The sequence below is a fragment of the Telopea speciosissima genome, chromosome 5, assembly GCF_018873765.1.
Source record: "Telopea speciosissima isolate NSW1024214 ecotype Mountain lineage chromosome 5, Tspe_v1, whole genome shotgun sequence".
Classification (NCBI taxonomy): domain Eukaryota; kingdom Viridiplantae; phylum Streptophyta; class Magnoliopsida; order Proteales; family Proteaceae; genus Telopea; species Telopea speciosissima.
Genome location: NC_057920.1, coordinates 69532538 through 69557470, shown reverse-complemented (window position 1 = coordinate 69557470; position 24933 = coordinate 69532538). Strand labels below are relative to the sequence as shown.

The window sequence follows — 24933 nt, the reverse complement described above, 5'->3', positions numbered from 1 at the left end:
CCCAGACTTAATTAGTAACCTTACAAAGGACCACTGAGAAACAAAAGAAAACTTATTAAAGGATTAAAAGCTTACAGTTGAACTTGCTTGTCTACATCATCATATAAACCAACCAGAAGCCCAATCTAACGTACCCATTCTATCTAATTAGACAATACTTGGATTACACTCAAAACCTATAACCCAACAAACTCAACGTCCTCCAGAGAGTACAGATTCTGCAATAGATGATGACCGAGTCATCGCATAAGAACAGCAAACAGAGACATCACTTGAACCTCCTGAAGGCACAAAAGATTGCAACTCTGGTAGAGGAACCTCTCCCTCCAAATAGCGTATGACTTGTCGCATGCGTGGCCTTGCAGTTGGAATATTGTGGGAGCAAATTAATCCAAGTTTTAACACTAATTCCATTTCCTCCACTTCATAATTCAGTCCTAATTTTGGGTCCACAGTATCAAGAATCTTGCCCTCACTCCAACATGAGATCACCCAATCCACCAACACCAAACACTCTTCAGATGCTTCTTCAGACTCTATGGGCCTCCTGCCACAAGCAACTTCCAGCAAAAAAGCCCCAAATGCAAACACATCCACACTAGGCTTTGCTTTCCCAGTTTCACAAAGTTCTGGTGCAAGATAACCAAGTGTCCCTACTACATGAGTGGTTTGAGGGTCAGTTCCATGATCATATAATCTTGCAAGCCCAAAATCTCCTAATCTTCCATTTAGCTCCTTGTCTAATAACACATTACTGGACTTCACGTCTCTGTGCACCACAACTTGTTCCCATTCTTCGTGCAAATATAACAACGCGGCTGCCACGCTTTTGATGATTTGAAATCTTTGACACCAATTCAGCATCGTCTTTGTTGTTGTCGTTGTTCGATCGAAAAGGAATTTGTCAAGACTCCCATTAGGCATGAAATCATAGACTAGAAGGAGCTCTCCTTTGCGACGGCAATAGCCCAAGAGTCTTACTATGTTCCGATGTCTCAATTTACCGATACTGATGATTTCAGAAATGAATTCTCTCTCCCCTTGTCTTGAATTGTGGGAGACTCGCTTCACTGCAACCTCTGTCTTGGTTTTGGGCAATACACCTCTGTAAACCCTACCAAATCCACCAGTTCCAAGAAGCTCTTTGTCCTCGAACCCTTTTTGTGGCAATGTATAGATCTTTATATTTGAACCTGTGATGTCCATATTCGAGTTCCCAATCTTCAAGCACTTCGGCAAACTTTTTCTTTCTTTTCACTATAAATTGGATAATCAAGATGGAGATAAACACTAAAGTAGCACCTATCACAGAAAATACAACACTAAAAAGCCTAGTTCTGGCCTTATGTGATTTATGATTAGGAAGCTTAGGAAGTTGGGAGAGAGTGAGTTCTCTTGCTTTCCCATTCAATTTAAAACTCCATCCCAAAATATAATGAGATGTTGGCATGGTGTATGTAGCTGTGGAGAAGCCCACAAACAGGGGATGATCTTTCATGAGGATCAGAGAAAAATCAATTTCCAAGGACAAGAGTGGGATTGTTGGTTTAGGGACATTAAGAGGAGCTAAAGTGTTACGTGCCTTTATTTTAGCAATTAGGATATTTTTAATAATTAAGATTTTAGTTATTATTAGTTATTTATGTATAATTAATGGGAGGGAGTTAAAAGATAATGGGGGTTGTGTTGTGCGTGGGTGGTTTTGTGGAGGAGTTGTAGGATTTATAACTACTTGTTTTTAAGCCTATTTAATAGGTAGCATATGAAGTGAACGGATATGAATTGAATCCCTAAAAGTTCTCTATTGAGAAAGAGGCATGACTTCTTCCGTAAAGTCAAGAGGATCGGCTTCCTCCTAATTAACCCAAACTCATCCCCTATTTTCTCTCTCTCCCTCTTTCTCTTCCTATTTTTTCTCTTCTCTTTCCTTATTTTATTTTAGATTATCTGTGCACTTATCATTTGGTCTTAGAGCCTATTGATCCTGCGGCCATGGGTACGAAGATTGAGATCATTGAGATCATGCGTTCATCCATTCGGGACATGATGGCGATCTCCAACGAGATGGTTAATATTTATCAACGTGTTCAACAAAGTTTGGCGGAATTAAGGAAGGAGAAAGTGAAGAAGAAGAAGAAGATGTTGAAGAAGGAGAAAGTGAAGAAGAAGAAGACGATGATGAAGAAGGAGACAGTGAAGCAGAGGAAGAATCTCAAGCAATGCAATTCATGCTCTGCTTCCTTCAAGGTGATAACATTCCCTTCAATGAGATCGACGTGTCATGAGATAATCAATCATTATTCATTCATTGGGATTTTTTCTATTACGATATGGGATCCTGGCGGACGCTTCCTCAATTTCATTGTCCTTGAGGACAAGGACGATTCAAAGAGGGATGGAATGTTACGTGCCTTTATTTTAGCAATTAGGATATTTTTAATAATTAAGATTTTAGTTATTATTAGTTATTTATGTATATTTAATGGGAGGGAGTTAAAAGATAATGGGGGTTGTGTTGTGCGTGGGTGGTTTTGTGGAGGGGTTGTAGGATTTATAACTACTTATTTTTAAGCCTATTTAATAGGTAGCATATGAAGTGAATGGATATGAATTGAATCCCTAAAAGTTCTCTATTGAGAAAGAGGCATGACTTCCTCCGTAAAGTCAAGAGGATCGGCTTCCTCCTAATTAAGCCAAACTCATCCCCTAGTTTCTCTCTCTCCCTCTTTCTCTTCCTATTTTTTCTCTTCTCTTTCCTTATTTTATTTTAGATTATCCGTGCACTTATCATTGGTCTGTTATGTGCCTAATGTGGCCCACTATAGTGTATGGGCACTAGATTGGGCCAGCCTAGTATGGGATAGGTTAAAGAGCTTGATTTAACGCGTTCCATCAGCTTCGGAGCTTTTGGCGTATTGGTCAAGTACCTAACATTTGGTATCAGAGCTAGGCACCAGGTCAAGGGTTCGAGTCACGGAAATGGCTACCTAGGAGAAGGGCTACCTGGAGTAGAGTGAAAGCCGTCAAGAAAGGGCTACCTGCCGCCAGGCAAAAACCTTGGAGCAGAGTGAAGTCGGTTGGAAAGGGCTACCTACCGCCAGAGTGAAAGCTACCTAGAGTGAGAGCCGTCGAGGACGACGGCTGCGGAAGCGTGGTGGTCTGTTATGTGCCTAATGGGGCCCACTATAGTGTATGGGCACTAGATTGGGCCAGCCTAGTATGGGATAGGTTAAAGGGCTTGATTTAACGCGTTCCATCAGCTTCGGAGCTTTTGACGTATTGGTCAAGTACCTAACATTTTCTGTTATGTGCCTAATGGGGCCCACTATAGTGTATGTGCACTAGATTGGGCCAGCCTAGTATGGGATAGGTTAAAGGGCTTGATTTAACGCGTTCCATTAGCTTCGGAGCTTTTGGCGTATTGGTCAAGTACCTATCATTTGGTCTCAGACCCAATTGATCCTGCGGCCATGGGTACGAAGATTGAGATCATTGAGATCATGCGTTCATCCATTCGGGACATGATGGCGATCTCCAACGAGATGGTTAATATTTATCAACGAGGTCAACAAAGTTTGGCGGAATTGAGGAAGGAGAAAGTGAAGAAGAAGAAGACGATGATGAAGAAGGAGACAGTGAAGCAGAAGAAGAATCTCAAGCAATGCAATTCATGCTCTGTTTCCTTTAAGGTGATAACATTCCCTTCAATAAGATCGACGTGTTATGAGATAACCAATCATTATTCATTCATTGGGATTTTTTCCTATTACGATATGGGATCCTGGCGGACGCTTCCTCAATTTCATTGTCCTTGAGGACAAGGACGATTCAAAGAGGGATGGAATGTTACGTGCCTTTATTAAAAATATTAGAATATTTTTAATAATTAAGATTTTAATTATTATTAGTTATTTATGTATAATTAATGGGAGGGAGTTAAAAGATAATGGGGGTTGTATTGTACATGGGTGGTTTTGTGGAGGAGTTGTAGGATTTATAACTACTTGTTTTTAAACCTATTTAATAGGTAACATATGAAGTGAATGGATATGAATTGAATCCCTAAAAGTTCTCTATTGAGAAAGAGGCATGACTTCCTCCGTAAAGTCAAGAGGATCGGCTTCCTCCTAATTAAGCCAAACTCATCCCCTATTTTCTCTCTCTCCCTTTTTCTCTTCTCTTTCCTTATTTTATTTTAGATTATCCGTGCACTTATCATTTGGTCTCAAAGCCTATTGATCCTGCGGCCATGGGTACGAAGATTGAGATCATTGAGATCATGCGTTCATCCATTCGGGACATGATGACGATCTCCAACGAGATGGTTAATATTTATCAACGTGTTCAACAAAGTTTGGCGGAATTGAGGAAGGAGAAAGTGAAGAAGAAGAAGAAGATGATGAAGAAGGAGAAAATGAAGAAGAAGAAGACGATGATGAAGAAGGAGACAGTGAAGCAGAAGAAGAATCTCAAGCAATGCAATTCATGCTCTGCTTCCTTCAAGGTGATAACATTCCCTTCAATGAGATCGACGTGTCATGAGATAACCAATCATTATTCATTCATTGGGATTTTTTCCTATTATGATATGGGATCCTGGCGGACGCTTCCTCAATTTCATTGTCCTTGAGGACAAGGACGATTCAAAGAGGGATGGAATGTTACGTGCCTTTATTTTAATAATTAGAATATTTTTAATAATTAAGATTTTAGTTATTAGTAGTTATTTATATATAATTAATGGGAAGGAGTTAAAAGATAATGGGGGTTGTATTGTACGTGGGTGGTTTTGTGGAGGAGTTGTAGGATTTATAACTACTTGTTTTTAAGCCTATTTAATAGGTAGCATATGAAGTGAATGGATATGAATTGAATCCCTAAAAGTTCTCTATTGAGAAAGAGGCATGACTTCCTCCGTAAAGTCAAGAGGATCGGCTTCCTCCTAATTAACCCAAACTCATCCCCTATTTTCTCTCTCTCCCTCTTTCTATTTCTATTTTTTCTCTTCTCTTTCCTTATTTTATTTTAGATTATCCGTACACTTAACATTTGGTATCAGAGCTAGGCACTAGGTCAAGGGTTCGAGTCACGGAAAGGGCTACCTAGGAGAAGGGCTACCTGGAGTAGAGTGAAAGCTGTCAAGAAAGGGCTACCTGCCGCCAGGCAAAAACCTTGGAGCAGAGTGAAGCCGCTTGGAAAGAGCTACCTACCGTCAGAGTGAAAGCTACCTAGAGTGAGAGCCGCCGAGGACGACGGCTGCGGAACCGTGGTGGTCTGTTATGTGCCTAATGGGGCCCACTATAGTGTATGGGTACTAGATTGGGTCAGCCTAGTATATGATAGGTTAAAGAGCTTAATTTAACGCGTTCCATCAGCTTCGGAGCTTTTGGCGTATTGGTCAAGTACCTAACATTTGGTATCAAAGCTGGACACCAGGTCAAGGGTTCGAGTCACGGAAAGGGCTACCTAGGAGAAGGGCTACCTAAAGTAGAGTGAAAACCGTCAAGAAAGGGCTACCTGCCGTCAGGCAAAAATCTTGGAGCAGAGTGAAGTCGTTTGGAAAGGGCTACCTACCGCCAGAGTGAAAGCTACCTAGAGTGAGAGCCGCCGAGGACGACGGCTGCGGAAGCGTGGTGGTCTATTATGTGCCTAATGGGGCCCACTATAGTGTATGGGCACTAGATTGGGTCAGCCTAGTATATGATAGGTTAAAGAGCTTAATTTAACGCGTTCCATCAGCTTCGGAGCTTTTGACGTATTGGTCAAGTACCTAACATTCTAAAGTCACATTAAGTAGCTTCTCTGTACCATTATAATCAACCCAGAGTTGCAAGGGCTGTCCACCGGTGTGGCTTAGGTTCACATACCGATTCTCTGCATCACTAAAATAAGAAGCTGGTTCAGAAACAACAGTATTCAAGTCATTGATATCGATACCAACATGGTTTCCATTGATGTCGTTGAACTCTGCATTTTGGAGGCGATCCATCTCGATTGCGATGACATGGTTGGATTGTTTGCCGATGTTGGTGGTATTGAAGAGGCCGAGATAATTTCCAGGTAAAGCACCTGGGTACTCTTTTGAGGATGAAATCACAAAAGCTATTGCAGGGCCAAAAAATCTAATCCCCCAAAAGGCAATTACAAAAGTAGTGGAGAAGGATAAAGGAGAGTTACTACCGGTGGATGATGAATTTCCCAAAAAGTGAAGTGGATCGGGGTAGAACGCATGACCCACTTGTTGATTAGTTTCATTTGCCAACATCAAGAGTCCATTGTCTGTAATCTGAGTTAAGCCGTCCAAGCTCAAGTTAACTCCTCGAAATCCATTGTAGGTGAAATCAACATATTCTTCTTCTGATGATGCAAAAACAGATGATGATCTCCAAAGGAGAAGAAGAAACCAGACCATGAACTCGAGGAACATTGTCAATATAATTCACTTTTGTTTTTCTTCAGTCGCCTTAGCTAAGATTTTTGTGAAAGAGGAGTGCCCATTTTTTTTCTATTATTAACATCTTGTTTAATTCGTGTTTCAGAAACTCGGAACGAAGTTTTAAAAACAAGTAATGGTCTATGAAAGCAAGCTTGACAGTGATTTGTGAACTATGAATTAATTGAAAGTTGAAACCGTGGCCATTTCATATTACAACATCTATACAAATCATATGACTTCCAACTATCTAAATATTAAAAGTCATATGTACTTGAATTAGGTCCATCCTACCCCCCAGTTTAGTTTCTTGACGGCCGTGGTTGTGACTTGTGAGGGGAGTGGTCCTCCTTGTACTCCGAGGGGTTGTCCATGTCATGGAGTAGGGTCCGCTTGCTGGTTTTGTAATTATTATTTTTTTTTCTACTAAAGTTGATTTAGCTAATTAGCTATATAAAAAAAAGGAAAAATATCTCAGTCTGCGAGTGTGGCCTATGTCAGCACTCCCATGAGTCTATCTCTCTCCTCCCCATGTAAAAAGACACCTTTGCCCCTTTGCTTTAAGGAGGAGAGATACTTTTTCCTTATTATTTTATTTCAAATAAGACATTGAAAGGTGGATCAATGTAGACAAACGAGAACCTAAAACGATGCAGCAAAGAATGGAAATCACAAAAAAAAAAAAAAAAAAAAAAAAAAAATCATACTATGCATATGCACATAAGGATTTACATAGTTAGGCAAGATTGCGTATGTCTACGATGAGATGAAATTTGCTTCACTATCAACAAGAATAGAGTTACAACAGTTTGTCCTCACATCTCTCTAGATTGATTACATAGAAAAAAACCTCACTACAATTTATAACAAAACCCTACACAAGATATTTACCGAAATACCCATATGACCCTTAAAAAATTTCTTGGGGTCCTTGGCCGCTACGACCTCTTAACGGTCCTTTGGAATCAACACACTTATACAAGCAATGGAATACAAAGATATCTGTCCCCCCAACATCCTAAGGTCTCTGTCCCCGTCAATCTCATCGGACGATACGTACCGATTTTGTATGTAGTCGATCTCGATACTATGCCAATACTGTATTGGTGACACGGTACGAACACGGGGTAAAATGGTCAAAAAATCTATTTTTTAAAAAAGATTCAAGGATAATTTTGTCCAATACAACTAATCCGTTCCAATATTGTATCGGTATTATATCGATTTTGCAAGTAACCGATATCCGATCCGATTCCATGCACTAGAACCATGATCTCCCCTCTCAAATTCTTTTTCTTAGCAAGGAAACAGGAAATATTTTGAGTTTGAAACGTACAACTATTAACACTTAACCTTCTCCGATGGTCCAACCCACAAAACCATATAATCCATCCTTCTCTAATCTGATGGATTTTGTAAATCTTGCCAACCTAATTAATTATCAATGCAAATATTCAATGTTTGCCCGATCCAGGATCGATACGGACCAATACAGATCGATATTGTATTAATATCGACCAAGAGTCCAAGACCGACATCTATTGACTAAATTCATGCCCCCGATACACAGAAGATTCTAATTTCCTAATATTAACGTGACCGACCAATATGGGATGTAATTAGTTAACAAATGGCGTGTTGGCCCACTGTAGTGGGCCCACTTTGGGAAGAAAAAACTTCCAATTCTTGGACCCTAACAATGGCGTGTTGGCTCTTCAAGTTTTCGGATTCTTCTTCAATGATTTGAATAATAATTTTATGGGGCAATTATTATCACTATCCTACACTTAGCCTATATTTATTAAAACTATTCTACTTTAAACTTCTTTTCTAAAATTACCCTGCTTTTAAACTTTTACATCTCCTTCTACCCTCATATGTTTAAATATTCAAATTGCCCTTCCTTTTCACCTAGTAAACTGCTAATCTATTTAACCTACTTTTCATCTTCTATTTTTTTTTTATTTTTTAATCATTAAAATAGTAAAAAATGAAAGCACCCACCCGCTTCTTCTCTCTCTCTCTCGTTTCTTACTCAATTTGGTTTTTTTTTCTTCAATTTTTCTATTTAATTAATTTTTTATTCAACATTTCATCCTCATTATTCTTCTTCGAACAGATCATGGTTCTAAGTATTGGTATCGTATCACCCGTATCGGACTATACATACTGATTTGCTAGTCACCAATATCATGTCTGTCACGCCCCCATCCCAACAAGGGATAAAATACATTATAAGGGGTGACTAGGACGACGCTTGTCATCCTACTAAGCCGCCAGGATCACGACACGGTGTCCCAACGCATGATCATAACTAATATTAAAACAATATAATATCGTAGTGCGGAAAGGGAAATATTACATTCCAAATGATCACTAGTTTTGCAAGCGTATAAAATTAATAGTTACAAGATGATCAAAGCCTAGATGATAAATACGTAGTTAATCCATTTTTCATTACCATCTAATAATGATCAACAAGGGTATACGATAAAATGTTTATACATGGGCCTACGCCTAAAATAAACAAAAGGGGAACAAGTCCCTAGAATTCTCACGGCCCGTAGGCACAATTGTCACAAGGACACCCATTGCCATGTTCCTCTAACACGCCTTAGGCTCCTCCGCACCGCATCATAATCTAAAAATTGTGTACACGAGGGGTTAGCTCTCCACCGAGCCAGTGAGGGGATGGGGATGCACAAACACACAATTCACATAGTCCAATGATGCATGCATATGTTAAGTAAATTTTCCACCTAACATCACAACTAAGTCAATGGCATATGCTACTGTGACAACTCGGGAGACACTGTGGGTCACTTAACTTATCGCCACAATGAAACCTCAATTGTCACCTGGGACCTACGCCGATCGAAGCCTCCAAGACCACTCGGTGGCGGACCCACGATAACCAATACTACCATGATGGCCTCTCCCACCTCCACGAGAATCCGGTGTACGATTACCCAACACCTAAACCCCTGTTGGTAAGGGTCGTAGCATAAGGGTGTAAAATCCTAGCCACACTACATGCAAGTCCTATCGTCCCGAGAGGTAATCCGGGCGCATCAACTTTTCATCTGGTTTAGTGCCCGGTTACCAGCACGGCACGGCGCATACAGTTTAACATGACATTCAACATAATTTCTTCATAAATATATATATTATCCGGGGTTTTGGCACCGGCACCCACCGGCACCGAGACCCATCAAAGTAAAGCATCTCCAATTAACATCATAACATTCATATATAAAAGTATGCAATATGCGCAAGCATGCTTAATAATTTATAATGATGGCATAATATACAATGCAATAATAATATCAAACCCAAACAACCAAACCCACTCACAATATGTGTTATGCCCCGATGTTATGAGTTGTCGCCGAAATCAAGTAACACGTCACAAGATGAAAACTTTAAACCTAAATAAAGAGTGAAAATAGGGTTAATTAAGTAAAGGGACGGATCCCCAAAAGGTCTCCCATAAATCATTTAAGTATAAGGTTTCGAAGTAGAGTGGTTGCGGGAGTGGTTTCATGCCCAAATTCCGCAACCACATGTAAATCCTAGGAAACCAGGGGCTCGGGACGTTTCAGTCAAGGTCGGTTGCGAGATGTGGTTTCAAAAATTGAAACCGAGTGTAAATCCGACCTTCACGAGGGCTCAGATAATTTTAGTCAAGGTCGGATGCGAGATGTGGTTTCAGAAAACTGAAACCGAGTGTAAATCCGACCTTCACAGGGGCCTTTTCAGGGAGGTAATTTCAGGGTGGTTTCTTGCGGTCTGAAACCACATGTAAATCCTAGCTAACCAGGGGCTTAGGATAGTTTTAGTCAAGGTCGGTTGCGGGTGTGGTTTAAAATCGAATCCGAGTGTAAAACCACATACTGCAGAACCGAAAATTGAAGGGTTTCTCACTAGGGATTCATTTTCCAAGGGGTTTAAAGGTAGGGAGGCTTCAAGAAAGCTTCCTCCTAGGTCCATTAGGGTTCTAAGACCTCATTAGGTCCATGTAATCCCATGGATTTAAGAGAAAACAAAGAGAACCTAAATTAGGACATAATATGGTAGAAACCTTAAATTTCTTAAATGGAAAGAGATTACTTAGGCTTAGGGCTTGTAATGGAGTGAAATAACTCCACCATAATCTAGGTTTAGAGGTTCCATCGATTCCTTAGGTTCCAAGAGAACCCTAGGTCGAATTTCTCCCATTTCCCAAACCCCAAAACCCAAAATAGAAGAAAAGAGATGGGATTGAATGGCTTACCCACCCCAAGGTAGAAGGCTCCATGTTGAGGCTCCAAGAAGTGATCTTCAAACCTCCAACCAAGATTCTCCACCCTTCTTCCTCCTTTTCTCCTTCCTTCTTTCTTCTTTCCTTCTTTCTTCTTTCTTCATTCTCCTTTCTCTCCTCTTTCTCTCTTCCACGATTTAGGCTAGATGGGAGAAGAAATGAAAATGAATCCTTCTCCCCCTTTGTCTTATTTATAGAAAATGGGCCTTGGGTCCTTTAAGTTAAATGGGTCAATAGCTAAATGGGTTGACCCATTGGTTTTAAAAAAAGAACCCACTTGGGGATGGGTCCATCCACCATGGGATTATAAGCCCATCACACGCTCCCTTAAATAAGTGGGACCCACAAATAGAATATTCCCAACTCAACTAAAATAACCCGGCGGTCTAAATCTTGACCCGCACTTCGAGGGCATCGAGGAAAAGGATAAATAAATAAGCTAAGGGCTAGAACTTACTTCTCCATTGCCATGGTGTCAATGGTAAGCCGTATCATGGTCAATAATTTGTAATCGGGTTTGACCACCGGTGAAACAGACTCACCAAAGACGTGGAGTGATAACCACACGTCACGGGAAAAATAAAAATTAATTATGATCCGGGTGCGGGTATAACATCCTCCCCACCTTACAAGAAATTTCGTCCCGAAATTTGAGGCACTAGGGTCTCAAGTGATAAGGACTGTTGGATAACAACATCCCAAGTCACCCACATCTTGAACTAAGTCAAAGGTCGGGTCAAGATGAGGCGGTGCCTACATGGCACAGCAAGTCGAGTTCCACAATTCTCTTTTCCTTACAGGTCACATTACCACGGGGGTGTGGTTCACAATAACCCTAGAAAACAGGGTTCCAACTACTAAGTTAAGTCTCAAGGAACAGAGTTCCCTAAATCTTCCAGATCGGGTGATACCATTCTAGCCTTCACTACTCAGTCAGTCTTGGGTTACAGGATTTAACTTGTCCATGTCCCAACATAGGGTTCACATTCAAGGCTTTCACATCCTGGTTGTCTCATTACCTAACCCAACTTTAGAATGATTTGGAATATTGATGGAATCTCCTATTGTTCACTCCCAAGACGGAGGGAACGCATTTGGTGATCCATTACCCCATTCATATCCTGTCGTTGGAGAAGGTTTTGTTACATCCTTCAGTTTTAGCTTTCACAACCTTTAAACCTATAACACAATTATCCCACAGGAAAGAGTCCACATCAGTCCTCTTTCGAGAACCAACAACCTTTACTAGCTTTTGTCCAAGTCAACTCTTTAAGCGAGTCTCCATAATTTAACCTATCCGGTCATTAAATTTATTCTTTATTACCCTAAGGTTTGGTCAACCAAGGTCAGGGCACCAACTAGTTACACAGCAAGGTCGATGTAAGGTCATACTTGTAGTACCAGAGAATCACTCTAGTCACACAAGTCCAAGGTTCTAAGGGATATCTATATATATTTATCACACCAATATGTAGGCATAGATTCAATAATTACATTCAAATCCCTATGGACATATTTGTCATCTAGGTCAATCCACCGAACAAGAAGTTCTCGAGTACGGTTCACTAAGTCTTTTTTTTTTTTTTTTTGGAAAGTCAAATCACGGTGTAGGACTTTCTCTATGAGTCTAAACAAGGTTTGGATGGACCAAGTAAAGTTCAAATAGAGTCGTCACTAGCTTGAGGTGTTATGAATGACTTCCAAATACACGTGACCTTCATGGCTTACTCAAATAAACCAGTCTATTACTTTCCTTTCCTACGCACCCCATTGAGGGTCTCTACCGTATAGGTTTAGGTTTCTCTATCCATAAGGTTCGGGTCTTTAAATTCATAGGATCGAAGGTCTTTATCCTCAAAGGTAACTCTTCTTCCTTTATGTAAGAGAGGAGTCACAGCGATTACCAATGCCTGCTACTTTTTATTAGCTGGCCCAATCGGGTACAAGTCCTAACCTCTTTCAATTCAAGGTATTGACTAGACTTAGGTGGTTCCTACAAATGGGTCACACAACGGGGTGTCCGATCTAGGGTATAGGCACATAATCATCACATATAAGTGTAGTCAAAGGTCTCCAAAACAAGCTAAAAATCCTAAAAGAAATCGGGTGGACTCACGAGCGACGTCAGCCTCTGGGTGCATTCATGGCCCCTCCGCGAAAATAGGGAGAGTGGACTAACGGGCGGATGTGGAATGCGAATCCGTTCGTTTGTCCAATCTCAAAAGTCTCAATGGCCGAGAGGGTTTAAGTCAAATGGATTTACGGACGGATGCATGAGTGTGGATCCATTCGTTGATCCGCATGATTTATAATGATAATTTCAAGTTTTATGCGGAGCGGATTCACGATAAGTGGATTCGCTCGTTCGTTCATTTGCGAGAAATTTAACATAACAGAGCCGCGAGTTTTAAAACTCACTTTTGGCTCCAAAGAAAGGAACATAACCGCAGGGAGAAAAAGCTCTACAGGGACTTCCGTTCAAGCTTCCTCGGGTGGTTTTCTCGTAATCTTAAGCCTCAAGGTTTAACTCTCACTTGTTCAAGATATGGCTTTCTTCCCATTTCTACTTTCTCTTTTCTTAGATTTGGGATGAATCATCTCAAGTTGTGATCATGTCTTGATTTTGCTTGTAATCCCATAGCCATGTACACCAAATCCATACCAAAATTGATTGGCCGAAACTAGGGTTTTTGGGGTGTAATCAAGTCCTATTTGATCGATGGCACTAAGTTGTTGGATCCTTGTTTGATTATTGCATCTTTTATAAATTTCAAGTCTTTGCAAGCATTTTAGAGATTGTTGCTAGGTTTATCATATATAGTTGAATTTTACTTGGATTATGTTCAGGTTTTAGTTATAGTAAAATCATCAATTCACAATATTTTGGGAAAACTCTCCAAGTTCAAATCTAATTCTTTTACATGCCATAAAATCTCATAGAAAATTATCACATTGTCTTATCTTCAAGCATATTCTCTTGTATACATGATCGTTAATAAAAATCCTTAGAATCTTTCCTCTTTTCCTCAAATAAATAATTCTTGTCTTTTGTTGGGGTATTTTCATCCAATAACTTGTTTGTTTGATATTGGTTGGGATGTAAAGTCGCCAAAAGTATATGTTGTTCACATTGATCTCATTATTCACATCCACGCATTAGGAATCTCACATGGATTTTACATGTGCATTGATCTTATTCATTTCTCTTCACTCCAAACATCTTCCTCTGGTTATCATGTCTCATTTCCCTTATATGCTCTTGTCACAATACAATTTCCACATCTTGTAGACATTTCACTTCTATAATTTTATTTGTCAAGCATAAAGCTTAAGTTACCGGGGTAAGATATGCCACAAGAGGGGCGAGGGAAACATCAAATAGAGGTAATAAAAGCCTAACATAGGTTGGTTCATCAAGACAGGCAAGAAAACCCTTTATGGCTTGGGCGGTTTTAGGTGTGGTTTCGATAAGTTGCAACCACGGTAAATCCGAGCTTTCACGAAACCAATTTTGTTATTAGAAATTCATGGATTCTCAGTCGGTTTCACAAAATTGAATCCACGGATGAAACCGCATGGCCCAAAAATTAAAATTTTAAAACCCACGACTTAGAGGTTTATTTTCCTCCTTCAAAACACAACTCTAAAGCTCCGGAGAAACCCCAACTGCAATCATACTTGCTCTCTCCTCACTCCTTGGTGGATTTTAGTGCTCCCAATTACTCCTCAACAACATCCAATCGCATTCGGGTAAGATCTCTCTCTCTCTCCCATTGATTTCTCTCAAGGAGAAACCCCAAAATCGATTTCAGGTTTATAAAACTTGGGGTTTTGCTTTCTTTTGCTCAGTAGGCTGTTCACAATCTAATCTTAACCATTTTCTCACCATAAGCAACCTATACAAGGGCTTGCATACGATCTTGGCATCTAACTCAAGGATTTAGGTTGGATTTTGGAAAAAACCAAAACCTACTCGAATTTTCCTCTTCTCTTTTGCCATGTATGAATCGGTCTTACTAGATAGGGCTTAGTTTACATCCTTTGAGTGGTCACAAGCCAACTTTACTTGTTTCTCAAGATTCAAACTTCCAATCACAAAATCTAAAAAATTTTCTTTAAAGTTTATAGCATGTTTCAAGATCAAATAAGTCCATATTTTGCTTGAACTCGCTGTTTTGCATAAAGCATTACTTTCTAGGCATATTATGACCATGAATCTTCATTATTTATCATGTCATTCACATAATGGTCATGCCTTTTCTTTTTTCCCTAACTTCTTAGATCACAATTGGATAAAATCAAAATTTTCTAGCCTAAGAATCCTGCTGAAATTTAATTTGCTTTGGAAGGAAAATCAAGGACTAGGTTTTGAACTTCACAACCTTACATTGATCATCTACTTAGGCCTTAGCATTCAAGGTACAAATTTGCTATCAATCTTGGCTTTTAGTGCAAGTTAAAACAATCAATGGCTCCAAGAACACAGCGTGCATGTGTTGAACAAGTTGCACCAACTGTCCTAGATCCACTATGGTTTCAAAAGATAGAGGACCCGAGCTTTACCAAGACTACTTCCGCTTTAAAAAATATAGTGGAAGGGCGGGATGTAGTGTTGGATGATCTCAAAGCTTCCATGGTGGGGCGGAGATTCGAGGCATTGGGGTGGACCAACATTCTCAACCTTCTGAACCATACTACGAAACTCATTCGCCATTTCTATGCAAATCGGATCTAGAGAACACGAGGCACACAAAACTATAGGTTGTTTCATGTGTCAAGGGGGTTCCTATAGCCTTCATTGCAGCATAGTTGGCCGGCGTTATCAACGTGTCCATTGGAGGAGCAAGGACCTATTGTTCACTTAGAAGGAATCCCTATACCTTAATCAAGTGGGAGGTATTGACATTCGACGACCATCATGCGGCTGAACTCCGTGAGTGGTGGATGGCTTCGATGAGGTCACGAAGCAACTCTCCAATCAGACTTGGCGCCTAGAGGGTATTGAGAGAGGGGTAGATGACATCGACACCTTTCTTGGTCGTGGTGGTGTCGGTGGTGCAAATGTCTAGCTCAGCTTTCTCTCAACAATTAAAGTTATCCCGGATCAGTTCTTCTAGTTCTTGTCTTAGGATGAACAACGGGACTTTTTAGAATTGGTAGACTTATATATTTAATCTGAGATGAACAGAATCAAATGTTTTGAGTTGGAACAGATGAGATCTTGCATTTTGAGTTGAGAAAGACACAGTTATGCCGAAGGAGAAATCGGAACAATCATGGTGTTTAGATAAGTATCTTTTGATTGAGCGGATAGAATCATATGTCTTTGTTGGAATAGATGAAATCATGAATGTTGAAATGGGAAGGATATGATTGCCTCCCAAGAAGATTTGGAATAATTGAATATTTATAATTAATCTTATATGTATCTCTATGTATTTGCTTAATTCTCTCTTATTTAAATCATTGTTGATAATTGTGCTTGGTTATGATTGATTCATTATTGTTTATGAATTATAACATATAGTTACCCATTTATGACCTACTTAAGGCTCAACCAAGCAATTATATAGTTGTAGCTTTACGCCTATGGTTCAAGTCCTAAGTTCCATGTTACCTATTATCTTCTAAGTTCTTGTTTCACCACAATCGCCTTCTCTATGTCGCACACCATCATTTATGTTCTTGAAGATTTTTAGTTTAGAACCTAATTGTGGAGAGTAAATCAAGAGTCCGCGAGACGTGGTCGGTGCGAGCATCATTGCTCGATACCACTGCATCACGCCCCCATCCCAACAAGGGATAAAATACATTATAAGGGGTGACTAGGACGACGCTTGTCATCCTACTAAGCTGCCAGGATCACCGACACAGTGTCCCAACGACATCATAACTAATATTAAAACAATATAATATCGAGTGCGAAAGGGAAATATTACATTCCAAATGATCACTAGTTTTGCGGAAGCGTATAAAATTAATAGTTACAAGATGATCAAAGCCTAGATGATAAATACCGTAGTTAATCCATTTTTCATTACCATCTAATAATGATCAACAAGGGTATAACAAAATGTTTATACATGGGCCTAAGCCCAAAAATAAACAAAAGGGGAACAAGTCCCTAGAATTCTCACGGCCCGTAGGCACAATTGTCACAAGGACACCCGTTGCCATGTTCCTCTAACACGCCTTCCGGCTCCTCCGTCACTGCATCATAATCTAAAAATTGTGTACACGAGGGGGTTAGCTCTCCACCGAGCCTGAGGGGATGGGGATGCACAAACACACAATTCACATAGTCCAATGATGCATGCATATGTTAAGTAAATTTTCCACCTAACATCACAACTAAGTCAATGGCATATGCTATCTGTGACAACTCGGGAGACACTATGGGTCACTTAACTTATCGCCACAATGAAACCTCAATTGTCACCTGGGACCTACGCCGATCGAAGCCTCCAAGACCACTCGGTGGCGGACCCACGATAACCAATACTACCATGATCGGCCTCTCCCACCTCCACGGAATCCGGTGTACGATTACCCAACACCTAAACCCCTGTTGGTAAGGGTCGTAGCATAAGGGTGTAAAATCCTAGCCACAGCTACATGCAAGTCCTATCGTCCCGAGAGGTAATCCGGGCGCATCAACTTTTCATCTGGTTTAGTGCCCTGTTACCAGCACGGCACGGCGCATACAGTTCAACATGACATTCAACATAATTTCTTCATAAATATATATATTATCCAGGGTTTCGGCACCGGCACCCACCGGCACCGAGACCCATCAAAGTAAAGCATCTCCAATTAACATCATAACATTCATATATAAAAGTATGCAATATGCGCAAGCATGCTTAATAATTTATAATGATGGCATAATATACAATGCAATAATAATATCAAACCCAAACAACCAAACCCACTCACAATATGTGTTATGCCCCGATGTTATGAGTTGTCGCCGAAATCAAGTAACACGTCACAAGATGAAAACTTTAAACCTAAATAAAGAGTGAAAATAGGGTTAATTAAGTAAAGGGACGGATCCCCAAAAGGTCTCCCATAAATCATTTAAGTATAAGGTTTCAGAAGTAGAGTGGTTGCAGGAGTGGTTTCATGCCCAAATTCTGCAACCACATGTAAATCCTAGGAAACCAGGGGCTCAGGACAGTTTCAGTCAAGGTCGGTTGCAGATGTGGTTTCAGAAAATTGAAACCGAGTGTAAATCCGACCTTCACAGGGGCTCAGGACAATTTTAGTCAAGGTCGGATGCAGATGTGGTTTCGAAAATCAAATCGAGTGTAAATCCGACCTTCACGAGGGCCTTTTCGGGAGGTAATTTCGGGGTGGTTTCTTGCGGTCTAAAATACCACATGTAAATCCTAGCTAACCAGGGGCTTAGGATAGTTTTAGTCAAGGTCGGTTGCGAGTGTGGTTTCAAAAACGAATCCGAGTGTAAAACCACATACCGCAGAACCGAAAATTGAAGGGTTTCTCACTAGGGATTCATTTTCCAAGGGGTTTAAAGGTAGGGAGGCTTCAAGAAAGCTTCCTCCTAGGTCCATTAGGGTTCTAAGACCTCATTAGGTCCATGTAATCCCATGGATTTAAGAGAAAACAAAGAGAACCTAAATTAGGACATAATATGGTAGAAACCTTAAATTTCTTAAATGGAAAGAGATTACTTAGGCTTAGGGCTTGTAATGGAGTGAAATAACTCCACCATAATCTAGGTTTAGAGGTTCCATCGATTCCTTAGGTTCCAAGAGAACCCTAGGTCGAATTTCTCCCATTTCCCAAACCCCAAAACCCAAAATAGAAGAAAAGAGATGGGATTGAATGGCTTACCCACCCCAAGGTAGAAGGCTCCATGTTGAGGCTCCAAGAAGTGATCTTCAAACCTCCAACCAAGATTCTCCACCCTTCTTCCTCCTTTTCTCCTTCCTTCTTTCTTCTTTCCTTCTTTCTTCTTTCTTCATTCTCCTTTCTCTCCTCTTTCTCTCTTCCACGATTTAGGCTAGATGGGAGAAGAAATGAAAATGAATCCTTCTCCCCCCCCTTTGTCTTATTTATAGAAAATGGGCCTTGGGTCCTTTAAGTTAAATGGGTCAATAGCTAAATGGGTTGACCCATTGGTTTTAAAAAAAAAGAACCCACTTGGGGATGGGTCCATCCACCATGGGATTATAAGCCCATCACACGCTCCCTTAAATAAGTGGGACCCACAAATAGAATATTCCCAACTCAACTAAAATAACCCGGGCGGTCTAAATCTTGACCCGCACTTCGAGGGCATCGAGGAAAAGGATAAATAAATAAGCTAAGGGCTAGAACTTACTTCTCCATTGCCATGGTGTCAATGGTAAGCCCGTATCATGGTCAATAATTTGTAACTGGGTTTGACCACCAGTGAGAACAGCTCACCAGCACGTGGCAGTGATAACCACACGTCACGGGGAAAAATAAAAATTAATTATGATCCGGGGTGCGGGTATAACAATGTCGATACTGTATCGGTAGCACGGTACGAAAATGGGGTAAAATGATAAAAAAATAACTCATTTTAAAAGAGATTCAGGGGTAATTTTGCTTGATACAACTGATCCAAGCCAATACTGTATCGATTTTGTAGGTTACCGATACGCATTCTGATACCGTGCACTAAAACCATGGAATAAATGGACTCTTTTCAAAACACCCCACTTCTTCTCTCTTTTTCTCTTTTTATTCAATTTACTTCTTACTATTTTTGTTGAGAGTCGATCTGTTCCATGGTTTTAGTGTACGGTATCAGAACGGGTATCAATAACCTACAAAACCGATATGATACCGATACAGTATCAGCCTGGATCGACTATATCGAGCAAAATTACCCTTGAATTTCCTTAAAAAATGAGTTCTTTGACCATTTTACCCCTTGTCAGTATTGTGCTACCGATACGGTATCAGCATGGTATTGGTATCGATGACTAACAAAATCGGTACATCGCCCGATACGGGCGACACGATACCAATACTTAGAACCATGATCTGTTTGAAGAACGATGAGAATGAAATGTCGAATAAAAAATTAATTAAATAGAAAAATTGAAAAAAAAACAATAAAAAAAAACTGAATGGAATAAAAAACGGGAGAGAAGAAGTGGGTGGGTGCTTCTTTTTAGTAAAAAGTAGAAGATGATGGTAGGTTAAATAGATTAGCAAGTAACTAGGTGAAAAGGAAGGACAATCTGAGCATTTAAAAATATAAAGGTAGAAGGAGATGTAAAAATTTAAAAACAGGGTACTTTCAGAAAAAAAATTTAAGGTGAAGTAATTTAAATAAATATAGATTAAGTGTAGGATAGTGATAGTAATTGCCCCTAATTTTATGTATTTTGCGTCTTCTTTTTCCTTCCCTAACTTTCTTTCAACGGCACTATATGCGCGATGAGTCAGGGTCAAATTTCTACCAGGAAAAAAAAAAAGTCAGGGTCAAATTATTTTTTTTTTGTTTCTCTTTCCCTACATTTATTTCCTCAGTTTTTGGTTGACTTCGACAAAGTATAAGCAGAGCCACATCCTTAGTTTCTTCTTTGTCTTTATTTCCTCCCCTATCTTTCCTTCTTAATGCCGGCACCTTCACATCGTGAGCATAATTGTCATGAGTTTTTATCTTCTCAAATGTGGTACATTACAGTTCATCGGTTGGTGCACACTTGTGCATTGAACTTTTATATTCTTACATTCATTGGCAATCGTCCAATGCACTTTAAAGATTGTTCTCCTCTCAGGTTCCCTGCCTAGTCAGGTGCACAGGTTCCTCTCATCGGAGAAGAAAAAATGACGACCTCACCCCCTGCCCAAACACACTGCCCGGGTGGGGTGAGGTCATCATTTACATCTCTCCTATGAGAGGAACTTGCGTACCGGACCGGGCAGGGAACCTGAGAGGAGAAAAATTCCTTTAAAGATATATTGAGCAATGCATCGCACTTGAGAGGATGAAAATCTGAAGTGCCATATGGAATCCTCTTAAGTTCCCATCTCCCAGTTCCTCTCAAGTTTCCTCTTACAAAAGGGATTGGGTCCTCTGTAGCGCGATATGACATGTAGCACACTATCTAATGGCCCTACATGCTCGGGCACGCAGCCCAACACACAGGTGGGGTGTTGGGCTACGTGACCATGCGCTGCAGTGGTGGTGGTGGGTATGTAAAAGAAGATGATGATTTGGGGAAGATGAGGGTATTTTGGGGTTTTTAGGAAGAAGTATTTAGGGGTAAAATAGTCTTTTCAAATTAGGTTAGGGTAATACATAAATGAGGGCAATTAGGTCTTTTCATTTATAAAAATAAAACAAAGGGTAAAATGGTCATTTTCAATTAGTTTAGGGCAACTAATAAGTAAGGGTAATTAAGTCTTTTCAGATTTAAGAAAATGGAGCAAAGGGTAAAATGGTCAAAATTTTGGCATCTAACGGTGGTATTTAACGGATTGGGCCTATCTGGCATTTGGGGTGTAAAGCAGGGGTGGTACGTGGAATATTGAAGGGTGGTACGTGGAATATTGAATGGCTTAGGAGGGTACGAGGAATATTGGGTGCATTATAGGGGGTATCACATTCTTGTATTTATACCCTTACCACTGAGTACGTAGAGTAAGATTTTATCAATTTACATGGTATTAGAGCTGCTGCATCTCTGCATTGGTTGTTTGTGAGCATCGCCCTTGCATCTGTGAAAATCAGTGTGCTGCCGTGTTGCTTGACCATATCCTCACATAGACAACCCATTAGTGAAATCCCAATTCTCCTCTTGGGTCCTTCAAGTTCGACTCCTTTAAGTAGAATTTGAACCCCTTTCCTTACAGGTAACCACTGCAACCCATCTCACACAGTCCATGGAGTGTGAAAGGTAAAAATACAACCCAAAACAAACACCAAACGGCCACTTAAACGAGTCCATGGACGGTGTGAGATGTGAGATGATTTTGTCCCATTCGATATATTCTTATATTTCGGTTTCCTTTTATAATGTTATTATTTATTATTAAAAAAAAAAAACAGAAAAGAAACCAAAGGAAAAGAAATTCCCTAAGACTTAATTAGTAACTTTACAACGGACCACTGAGAAACAAAAGAAAACTTATTAAAGGTTTAAAAGCTTACAGTTGAACTTGCTTGTCTACATCATCATATAAACCAACCAAAAGCCCAATCTAACGTACCCATTCTATCTAATTAGACAATACTTGGATTACACTCAAAACCTATAACCCAACAAACTCAACGTCCTCCAGAGAGTACAGATTCTGCAATAGATGATGACCGAGTCATCGCATAAGAACAGCAAACAGAGACATCACTTGAACCTCCTGAAGGCACAAAAGATTGCAACTCTGGTAGAGGAACCTCTCCCTCCAAATAGCGTATGACTTGTCGCATGCGTGGCCTTGCAGTTGGAATATTGTGGGAGCAAATTAATCCAAGTTTTAACACTAATTCCATTTCCTCCACTTCATAATTCAGTCCTAATTTTGGGTCCACAGTATCAAGAATCTTGCCCTCACTCCAACATGAGATCACCCAATCCACCAACACCATACACTCTTCAGATGCTTCTTCAGACTCTATGGGCCTCCTGCCACAAGCAACTTCCAGCAAAAAAGCCCCAAATGCAAACACATCCACACTAGGCTTTGCTTTCCCAGTTTCACAAAGTTCTGGTGCAAGATAACCAAGTGTCCCTACTACATGAGTGGTTTGAGGGTCAGTTCCATGATCATATAATCTTGCAAGCCCAAAATCTCCTAATCTTCCATTTAGCTCCTTGTCTAATAACACATTACTGGACTTCACGTCTCTGTGCACCACAACTTGTTCCCATTCTTCGTGCAAATATAACAACGCGGCTGCCACGCTTTTGATGATTTGAAATCTTTGACACCAATTCAGCATCGTCTTTGTTGTTGTCGTTGTTCGATCGAAAAGGAATTTGTCAAGACTCCCATTAGGCATGAAATCATAGACTAGAAGGAGCTCTCCTTTGCGACGGCAATAGCCCAAGAGTCTTACTATGTTCCGATGTCTCAATTTACCGATACTGATGATTTCAGAAATGAATTCTCTCTCCCCTTGTCTTGAATTGTGGGAGACTCGCTTCACTGCAACCTCTGTCTTGGTTTTGGGCAACACACCTCTGTAAACCCTACCAAATCCACCAGTTCCAAGAAGCTCTTTGTCCACGAACCCTTTTGTGGCAATGTATAGATCTTTATATTTGAACCTGTGATGTCCATATTCGAGTTCCCAATCTTCAAGCACTTCGGCAAACTTTTTCTTTCTTTTCACTATAAATTGGATAATCAAGATGGAGATAAACACTAAAGTAGCACCTATCACAGAAAATACAACACTAAAAAGCCTAGTTCTGGCCTTATGTGATTTATGATTAGGAAGCTTAGGAAGTTGGGAGAGAGTGAGTTCTCTTGCTTTCCCATTCAATTTAAAACTCCATCCCAAAATATAATGAGATGTTGGCATGGTGTATGTAGCTGTGGAGAAGCCCACAAACAGGGGATGATCTTTCATGAGGATCAGAGAAAAATCAATTTCCAAGGACAAGAGTGGGATTGTTGGTTTAGGGACATTAAGAGGAGCTAAAGTCACATTAAGTAGCTTCTCTGTACCATTATAATCAACCCAGAGTTGCAAGGGCTGTCCACCGGTGAGGCTTAGGTTCACATACCGATTCTCTGCATCACTAAAATAAGAAGCTGGTTCAGATACAACAGATTTCAAGTCATTGATATCGATACCAACATGGTTTCCATTGATGTCGTTGAACTCTGCATTTTGGAGGCAATCCATCTCGATTGCGATGACATGGTTGGATTGTTTGCCGATGTTGGTGGTATTGAAGAGGCCGAGATAATTGCCAGGTAAAGCACCTGGGAATTCTTTTGAGGATGAAATCACAAAAGCTATTGCAGGGCCAAAAAATCTGATCCCGCAAAAGGCAAATACAATAGTAGTGGAGAAGGATAAAGGAGAGTTATTACCGGTGGATGATGAATTCCCCAAAAAGTGAAGTGGATCGGGGTAGAACGCATGACCCACTTGTTGATTAGTTTCATTTGACAACATCAAGAGTCCATTGTCTGTAATCTGAGTTAAACCGTCCAAGCTCAAGTTAACTCCTCGAAATCCATTGTAGGTGAAACCAACATATTCTTGTTCTGATGATGCAAAAACAGATGATGATCTCCAAAGGAGAAGAAGAAACCAGACTACGAACTCGAGGAACATTGTCAATATAATTCACTTTTGTCTTCCTCCAAAGATTTTTGTGAAAGAGGAGTGGCCATTTTTTCTATTATTAACATCTTGTTTAATTGGTGTTTCAGAAACTCCGAACGAAGTTGAAAAAACACAAATGGTCTATGAAAGCAAGCTTGACAGTGATTTGTGAACTATGAATTAGTTGAAAGTTGAATCCGTGGCCATTTCATATTAAAACATGTATATAAATCATTTGACTTCCAACTATCTAAATATTCAAAGTCATCTGTACTTGGAACTGCGTTTTTTTTTTTTTTTTTTTTAGCGGCGGATTTTTAAGAGTTCGGTTTCGCTGAACATACCAATGGGTGAACGTAAATGTGAGAGCCAACCACCTGTCCTATTTTTGCCATTTACAGGGGGAGAGGGGTTTTTATGAAAACATAATTAAAATGTGATTGGCTCTGAGATGTACTTTCACTTGTTGATACGTGCAAATGATCCATTCTCTATTTTAAACGCTGTTAAAAGTAAAAATCTACTACTACATTTCTTTTTTCTTCTGAAAATCCATCCAATGATTCCAGACTCTCACCCCCTCTCATCTTTTGTTATCTTTCTTTTCCTTTTTATAGATGAGGACGATAAAATTTTGGTTAAATGTGAAGTGGGGAGAGGGGTATTGACTGGGGGTAGAAACAAAGAATCAGTTTCTGTTAGCGTTAAAAGAATTCACTGTAATGGCTATAGTACTAGTACATATGCATGGACATACATGAGATGTATTTAATACATAACAGATATTTGATTGAATTACACAATGAAATTTGACATATTGCTAATCTACACCATGTCATGTCTATCTATCAAAAGATTCATGTGGTAGAATATGTCTTGTGATGTTTGGAAAAGTAACATACCCTTGTGACT

General features: G+C 40.0%; 1 protein-coding gene and 1 pseudogene across 1 annotated transcript; both read right to left on the bottom strand.

Moving 5' to 3' along the window:
- Positions 1-155: 155 nt before the first annotated feature.
- On the bottom strand, positions 156-6427 carry LOC122661401 (annotated as a pseudogene).
- LOC122663378 (L-type lectin-domain containing receptor kinase IV.1-like) lies at positions 5871-24030 on the bottom strand. The gene is made up of 3 exons (XM_043859055.1): positions 21951-24030; positions 19843-19854; positions 5871-5882 (listed from the first exon to the last, which is right to left on the bottom strand). Exon 1 carries the CDS (start codon positions 24028-24030, stop codon positions 22009-22011), a length of 2022 nt encoding a protein of 673 aa, XP_043714990.1. The 3' UTR covers positions 5871-5882; positions 19843-19854; positions 21951-22008.
- Between the last annotated feature and the right edge of the window lie 903 nt (positions 24031-24933).

What these genes read in the sequence shown, in the direction of transcription:
- LOC122663378 (XM_043859055.1), bottom strand. Translation starts at nt 24,030, where the DNA reads ATGTTCCTCGAGTTCGTAGTCTGGTTTCTTCTTCTCCTTTGGAGATCA.